We start from the raw sequence: 8,710 nt of genomic DNA, 5'->3' as shown, positions 1-8,710 counted from the left end.
TCTTTCCTGGGGGTTAAAGTGCTCCCACATGCATTTATTGTGATAAACAGGAAAATACAAAACAAAAACATCTGTACATTCATAAAGGCAAATTAACAACCTAACAACGACAGTAATTTAGAATAAAATAAGTAGTGGGGGTTAGAAAACTGCTACAGAGAAAAGACATCTTCATCCTGAAGCCAGCATCCAAAGCCCTTGGGGCTTCTCGGCAGGAGGAGCAGAGTGTATGTAGATATGAGTGTTTTTCTGTTCTTGGCTCTGGAGCAGCAGGAGTATATGAGGGTGGATGAGCACAAAACCAGGCACAAACAAAAGCTTAAAACGACAGGCTGCTATAGGGGATCCTGAAAAATGAAGGAAAACCAAATTAAATAAAGGATTAAGTTGATTAAAACAGACTTAATGTAACAATTAGAGAACCAATTTGGAAAGGCTTAGAAAGTCCAAATGTTGTCATGAATGTTTAAAAAAAACAAAAACAAAGACACCACAGAAAATTGACGTTTTGAGCCAAATTCCTCTAACCAACCTGATTTGTTATCATCTTTATTGTTTTGAGGTCTTCTCCAATACCCAATCAATGACCTGCAACAGAAAAATGTGATTATAAATGTGTGACTTGAAAAACTAAACCAGAGAGACGCTAATGTTTGTAGCATTACCTGCTTAACATTGCTGCTTGCTGCCTTCCTCATCTCATCATGCAGACCCCGAGATGTCTTCAGATCCTGGGAACAAGCATCAACAAAGCTCAGTATCAGATCATTTCCAGCTGGTGGATTAAAAGCTGTATTTTTCTGAGTTCATAATACCATTAATTTTGATAGGATCTCCAACACCACTGGCTGAAATGTAGCCTCAAACCATGACAGAGCTTTCTCTGTGCTGTAAACACTCACTTTTGGATCTCTCTCCTGACCTCCTCTGTACATATTTGTAGATGAATTGACCCAAAATGTCTAGTTTGGATTCTTCACTCCGTTGCCACTGATTTTCAGTCCTGTTCTTGTGTGATTTGGAATACCTCAGCCTTTTCTCCCTTTGTTATGAATGGCTTTCTCGACAGGCAGCCTTCCACTGAGACCATTTCTGATGAGGCTTCAGTGAACAGTAGATGGATCAACTGAAGGGCCAGATGCATCTGTTAGGTCTTTTCTGGATTCGTTTCTTGTTTCTTAATGAGATGTCTTGGAGAACCTGTTTTAGGTCTCTTCTTTTGTACTCCACTTGCTAAGTTTCCTCAGGTTTTTTAAAGGACAGTAAGACATGTTGAGATATGCCATATTTTCAGCCAATTGCTCTTTAGGAATCAGCTTGTTAGTGCAAAAATAATATTTTATGCCTGTCAAACTGTGCTCTCTTTGGCATTTTGCTCTTTTTTTAGATTCAAGTAAAGAAATGGGAACACATTACGTGTTTGTGACAGGCTGCTAGTAACAAAGTATTTAAAAATACAATTTAAAATTGATTCTTTGTCAAGTTTTCTGTTATATGTAGACAACACTTGTTCATCCATCAAGTCAGGGGATTTTCTTTGACGCTTGAATGATTCATAGGTCAGTGTGAAGTGGCTTAACAAACAAAAAACATTCCTCTGAAAATCATCAGAAAGCACTGGACTGAAAGTGAGTGAAAAAGCAGCCAAATAGCGAAAGAAAACCTTTGAAAGCCTGGAGAATTATTGCTTTAAGAAAAACTGGCAGCTCGAGACTTTTACACAGCACTGTAAACTTAGGTTCCCTGTAGTGTCTTAGAAAAAGGCAGAAAATCTTGAAATTAACATCGATTTATAGCTATTTAAGTAAAGGATCTGAGTACACTGTGAAACAAAACCAGATGATTAAGAAACACAAGGAAGCACAAAGAAATTAAAAAGTGAGTAGTGGGAAAAAAGGCTTTTTTTAAAGGTTCCAGTTGCTGGCATAGTAAGAAGGATACAGAAGGATACAAAACAAAACACAAGTCCTGGAATCATAGAGTAATACAAATAATGAAAGTGTCAAACAAAAGCACAACACTGACTCTGAGAGGGCAGTAAAAAGACAAACCTTGAGATAAAATTTCGAGATATCAAACAGTCTTTTGCTGCAAGCCTCAAAGCAATCATGCTCAGCAGTGATCCCATGGTGTTTGAGTGTTTTAGCTACTACCTCCTGCAACATCTGAGGACACAGACAGACAAGATAGACACACTTTTGTATTAGTACAAGCAAAAACATTAAATCTAGTTCTGTTTATTCCCTAACCACCTAACGCAAGCCTGGTTCAGAGAAACTAAATTTAGCACAGCTCCCTTTTTAGAAAACCGAGGGATGTCAAAATGTCTCGACTTTGGGGGACGTCCTTACATGAAAACGCACGATTTTACATTCGCAGCATGGAGGAGCAAACATACAAATATTTCACCGCTAATTGCGACAGGATGAAGAAAAAAAAATGAAACAAACAGATCCTGCCTTTAATCTTGTCACAACAACTGTTCTGAGTAAACACCATAAATTATTGTGAGAAATCATTGGTACCATTCAGTCTCACGAGAGGAGTAGAAAGACAGCTTTTAATCTCTGTCCTGAATAAACTGCTATCATTATTTTTCAATAGGACCAACTGTTCTTTCCTATGCTTGGGTTTGGATGATAAGTGTGTTTGCATAGTAATCAGAATTAGAACAAGTCAAGGTCAGATTGCTTGCTGTAGGTGGAACAAACTAAACTGGGAAGAGGTAGGTGTTCAATTGTATATGTGCATGTGTCCATTAATGTGTTATGGTGTCTGCATGCTGCACATAGAAGTAAAAGATGAGAGAGAGAAATGTGTCTGTGTGTGTGTGAAAATGTAGGCAGCAGGTGATACGATAACAGTATTGTTGTTAAAGTGGTTCTGCCGCAACATTGTGATGCAGCCCACACATTCACAATGATTGCATGGAAAATATTACACATTTATCTCGGCTAGAGCTGCTGCACAGTTCTCCTCTGTAGTAGAAAAACTCTCCCAGTTTGTCGTGTGTTTATCTATCACCATCTGTGTAGGCCAGGTGGCAATTAGGCGAATTGCATATTTACTTAAGATTTTTGTACAAGTAAAAAAAAATGGGTTTATTGCTAAATGAGTCGATATTACAGGAAAATTGCGGCTTATTAAGGTAAGCTCTGCTCATTAAAACTTGGCAGCAGACTTGACCCTGACCCACTGGTGTCAAGACAACCATCTCACCCTCAACGTCGCAAAGACAAAGGAGTTGATAGTGGACTTCCGGAGGTGCAGAGAAGTACACACCCCCATCACCATCAACGGCGCTGCTGTGGGGAGAGTGAGCAGCTTCCGGTTCCTTGGCGTACACCTGGCTGAGGATCTTACGTGGTCAGTACACACAAACAAAACAGTGAAGAAGGCGCAGCAGCGCCTCTTCTTTCTCAGGAGACTGAAAAGATTCGGCATGAGCCCCCGCATCCTCAGGACCTTCTATCACTGTGCCATTGAGAGCATCCTCACTGGATGCATCACCACCTGGTATGGCAACAGCACCGCCTACAACTGCAAAGCTCTCCAGCGAGTAGTGCGGTGCTCTGAACGGATAATTGGAGGTGAGCTTCCCTCCCTCCAAGACATCTACAGGAAGCGGTGCCTGAGGAAAGCGGGGAGGATCATCAAGGACTCCAGTCACCCCAGCCATAAACTGTTCAGACTGCTTCCATCAGGAAGGAGGTTCTGCAGCATCCGGTCCCGTACCAGCAGACTGAGAGACAGCTTTTTCCATCAGGCCATCAGACTGCTGAACACGTCATAGACACCTCAGCTTCACTACTGGAACTTCAACATTATGCACTCCACACTGTATATAAATGCCACTTGTTTTGCACATATTCAACTCTGTATATTTTATATATTTTATTATTATTATTATTATTATTATTATTATTTTATTTTTTTACTATTTAATTTGTAAAAATGTGTATACACACACACACACACACACACACACACACACACACACACACGTAGGAAAATATTTAGTATACACATCCAGAAATGCATACACTATTATATATGGTACATATATTTATTAGTTTCAGGTTGGCCATTCTTGTATTTTGCTCGTTTGTGTTGTTGTGTTTGCACATCTCTGTTGCTTGTGGGGCTCGCACACAAGAATTTCACTCGCATGTGCTGTGCCAGTGTGCCTGCACATGTGATGTGACAATAAAAAGTGATTTGATTTGATTTGATTTGATTTGAAATGCACAAACAAGTCTATGGTTACATTTTCTGTCTGGGTTACATCATTTTTTTGTCATCATTATTAGCACAAATGCTTTAAGAAATATTCTGTTTAAAAAAATGTAAAAGTAAATATATATTTTATTGTTTTATAAGAATAAAAATAAGATGCACAAATCCTCTCACCCTGTTATGTTTCTGGGAGCGTGACTCTTTGGCAAGTTTGTCCTCGCTGTGTCCTTGATGCGTCTTCTGCTGTTGACATTTAGGTCTGTCAACACAAGCGAGAGTCGCCAAGCCTGAAAAGAAGTGCAAATAAGAGAAATTATTAAACAATAAGGCACTAAAGTCAACACAGTAAAAGTCATATAGTGAAAATAAAATAGAGGAAATAAGTCAATAACAAAGAACAACAGGTATAGGAACCTGTTGAACCAATATAGTTAACTTAAACTATATGTTAAAAAATTTATTTAATTAACTGCAAAGAAAATTTGACTTGTGAAAAAAAATTAAAATTAATAAGCGATTTTGTGAACCTAAAGAAAATAAAAATATACAGGAAATATCCTTAGTTTTGGTATCTCTTAGTTTACTAAAACTTTTATTACAGCTTACCTGATGAGGCATTGATGGATGTGTTTATTAAAACCTTGGACGTCTACAACACTGTGAGTCAACTGCTTTTAAGAACCTCTGTGTTTTTATTGTATCACCTGTACTGATGTTCCTATATTTGGTCTCTGACGTATGCCCTTCGCATACTAATAAAACATAATAACTTAAATAATAATTACAAAAACTAAAATTAACACAAACTATCAAAAACTACACTAAAACTTAACATTTTCGAGCAATAAAATCAAATGAAATAAAAACAAAACCAATTAGAAAATACAAAACTATAAAGTGAATGAAAGAAACAAGTATGCACATAGATAATAAAGATGAAGTGCTACCATACAGCACAGTAAATAAACTGATTCTATTAATTCTATTAATTTGCTAGAGCCCTACCACATTAACCCACCTTTACAGCTATGTATAATTCCCACAATAACATTATCCAACAGTAACCAAAGCACAGGTTAGAAAAAAGTTTAAACAGCCATGTAAGTTTGCTGGGCCAATAAGTCTTAGATAACATTAGATCTAAAAAGTTAAGATCTTTTACAGGTGTGGTCACTTTTAGCCGGATCTTCTTTCCATGAGCAAGACCAACACTGCTAATATTAACATAAATGGACTGGTACTTATATAACACAAAGTGTTTTCTTGTTAGTCTCCTTCATACAAGTGCTTTTTTCCTATGGCTAAGCATATTTAAACGCATATTCCATCAGGGGCAACTCAGGGTTCAGGATCTTGGCCAAGAATACTGGGAAAAGCACGCAGGTTGGAGAAGCCAGAGATCAAACCACCGACCTTCCGATTAGTAGGCGACACTGAATGTTAATTTAACCGACTCATCTGATCCTAACACAGTCCCAAGTGTTCCCTCCCATGCGAGAGTCACTTTTTTCGCTTTACCTGATGTCGGTCTTGTGGCTGAAGAGGAGGAACTGTTTACAGAGGAGGTGGACTGCGACCTGCTTGGTTGTCGTCGTAGAGACCTAATGGCAGGATGTGTCCCGCTGCTGCTGCTACTCTGAGAACAGAGGGAGTCACTGCTCTCGGACTTTGCCAGCCTGGATCAATCAGACAGATGGATAAAAACTCTTTAAAGCTCCTCGCCATCCATCCTTAATTTTATAATATCACCACGTAGCTGCAAACCAGGAGGGACATATATCATCATACCTCTTGTGAGGATAGCCTCCAACAATGTCTGCTTCCCAGGACCTGCGCTTGAGTCGTGCTACATCATTGTTCTGCAGAGTCTCGCCATCAGGCACGCTTCCTGGTTCTGACATCACAGCTGGTGAGGGAGCGGGGCTGAGGGCAAAGGGGAGGGCGCACGGTTCCTTGGAGCAGGTGGTTTGGGTCTCATACCGAATCAGACGAGATTGGAGCCGTACAAAGGCCTGGTCTCGATCTAAAGACCGCTGGTTATCCAGACAGAACCTACACGAAGAAAAAAATTATTTATAAAAAGTAAATCTCATAAAAAGAAGCGTTCACAGTTTTAAAATAGCTGAACAGTCAATATACTTTAGAGAAACTTACTCTATGCCGTGATAATGGGAGGCTGAGGCTTTGCTGAAAGGCAGTTTGCTGACTCTCCTGGGAGAAAGGTCTTGTGACAACTGGAAGGCATTGTTACTGGAAAAAAAAGCAAAGAGCATGAATGCAAGTCATAGTCAGAAAGACAAAAAGAGAGATAAACTGTTATTTGTCTTGCTTCTCAATTTAATATCGTCTTCATTAAACCACATGAACAAGTCTGCCTCTCTACACACAGAGTTTGGTCTGACAGCCTTTATTAACACTAACTCCTTACTGCTCCAGTATTTTTTAACTCAGCTCAATAATCTTCCTCCAAGGGTTGTAAGCTCACTGTAGAAGGTTAATGATTATAATCAAATCCTAATTATGGCTTCGTTTAGTGTGTGTCATGTAGATCCATCCCAGGAATAAATACATATAACTGGAGCAGATGCCAGGCTACAGTGCGTGTATGTGTTTCAGCTGTAAATCTGAAAATCTGCCAAAGAAACAAAAACTATAGTGTGTTCATATTTATGAATTTAACAGCTTAGTGCAGTGAAACTGGTGAGGTGCTATTTGAAATCTGAAAAATGATCCCACCCTCTGTTAATGGCCAGCGGCTGTAGCTCCCCCGCAGGCAGACCATCAGACGTGAAGTGTTTCAGAAGTTCTTTGGCATCAAGTAAAGTAGAAGAGCCTCTCTGGCCATCTTTAGGACCCAGCAGACTGTCACTAGAGCCTGGACCTAACAGACCAAATCTAAGGCACAGTCAACAGAACATAATAAAATGAGAAGATCAGACATTTTAACAGTTCAGAGTGAGCCATATACGGAGATCCCATCCCTTATACCTTCTCTTCTGGCGTCTCTTCTGCAAGTTTTCCACATTGTGCAGGACACTTCTCTCAGGCCAGTCAGACGGCAGCTGAGAAATGATCTGAAAACCTAAAACGAACACAACAAGCCATCCTGTTTACATCAATTCAATTGAAAACATCCATCATTAGGGAGGCGTTTTAAGATTATTTTTAAGAGTGGTTTTATGGCACACAATAATGGACACAAAGGTACACGCTTCTCCTACTTTACCAGCAAGATTTGAATAGAGGTCAGCTGCTAGACTTGGAATCAGATGCTATAGAAGTGTTTGTCTCTGCTCAACCCAGAAGTGAGAGCACACAGTAGTAAGAAGCAGGCATTATCCATCACTTTCAAATGTTGATGAATGAGCATTCACTGCTCTTAATAGAGAATAAAGTTGGCGTTGCAGGAAAAAACAAATCAGTAACATTACACAGGCGTTTATACACTCACCAGCCACTTTATCAGGTATTAGGATGCTAGAATGGGGTTGGACTCCCTTTTGCTTTCAGAAATGCTTTAATTCTTCCTGGCATAGATTCAACAAGGTGCTGGAAACATTCCTCACAGACCAGACAGTTACTGCAAGTTTATCAGCTACACATACATGATGCAAATGTTTGTGTTGGAAAATCCGAGCATGTCAGCGATTCAGAAATACTCAGACCAGCCTATCGGACACCAACTAATACCGCTTTCAAAGTCACTTAAATCACCTTTCCCCCTCATTCTGATGCTCAGTTTAAACGTCATCAGTTTATCTTGACCTGTATGTTTTGCTTAGTGCATGACTGCAGTGAATTGCTGCCACTGATTAGATGTTTGCATTAACCTAATAAAGGGTATATTAGATGAACTAACTACATAACATAAGCGTTCTCCAAAATCATCAGCTTTTACAACATTAATAATTAAACCTACAGTGCCCTTTGTCACTAAATACACAATGGACTGGATATGATAAGTAAACTTTCATTTGATGCTAGTTAACACACTAAACTCTTGGCAGTCGGGTCTCGGAACAGATCAGTTCTGAGGATCCAAAATAAAAGCAGCTCAGCTTTTTTCTGTGCGGACAGGACTGCATGTTATATCAAGACGGACAGAAATGTGATACATGTGGATACAGCAGGTTCTCTGACGAGATACGGGTGTTTCATGCAAAGTGATAGCCTAAGTGTGTTGTATGTATAAACCTAAGCCTTCTGGTAGCACTTTGACAACCCACACAAAGTCATTCACTCCTTTAGGCGATGTAGACACACAAACAGAGCAGACGTATCTAATGGATTGAAGGAAAGGACATTCCTATCCCCAAAAAATAAGGATCACAAGCAAAACAGAGTGAATTGCACTTAAGACTGTCTACACCACCACCATATCATCTCTTGTGATTCTGAACCTTCCTGGTTCCACTTAACAAAATTCAAGATTATGTCTGTGCAATGCCCAGGACCACTAAAGCAGGGGTGGGGG

General features: G+C 39.5%; 1 protein-coding gene across 3 annotated transcripts in view; it reads right to left on the bottom strand.

Moving 5' to 3' along the window:
* The window catches only part of mtbp (MDM2 binding protein), a 45,969-nt gene continuing 37,259 nt past the window's right edge, over positions 1-8,710 (bottom strand). The window contains exons 15-24 of one of the 3 annotated variants that reach the window (XM_026184845.2): positions 7,225-7,318; positions 6,973-7,131; positions 6,391-6,486; positions 6,025-6,288; positions 5,755-5,912; positions 4,411-4,523; positions 2,052-2,165; positions 666-731; positions 533-588; positions 1-347 (exon numbers count right to left, since the gene is read on the bottom strand). In XM_026184845.2, coding sequence (XP_026040630.2) covers positions 550-588; positions 666-731; positions 2,052-2,165; positions 4,411-4,523; positions 5,755-5,912; positions 6,025-6,288; positions 6,391-6,486; positions 6,973-7,131; positions 7,225-7,318 — 1,103 coding nt within the window. In that variant the 3' untranslated portion in view covers positions 1-347; positions 533-549. Of the gene's footprint in view, positions 348-532; positions 589-665; positions 732-2,051; positions 2,166-3,596; positions 3,779-4,410; positions 4,524-5,754; positions 5,913-6,024; positions 6,289-6,390; positions 6,487-6,972; positions 7,132-7,224; positions 7,319-8,710 lie in introns of those variants that run through there. The other 2 variants (XM_026184846.2, XM_080307775.1) reach the window with 2 other exon arrangements.

The sequence above is a fragment of the Astatotilapia calliptera genome, chromosome 11 (assembly GCF_964374335.1).
Source record: "Astatotilapia calliptera chromosome 11, fAstCal68.1, whole genome shotgun sequence".
Taxonomy (NCBI): domain Eukaryota; kingdom Metazoa; phylum Chordata; class Actinopteri; order Cichliformes; family Cichlidae; genus Astatotilapia; species Astatotilapia calliptera.
This window is presented reverse-complemented; position numbering and strand designations above follow the sequence as displayed.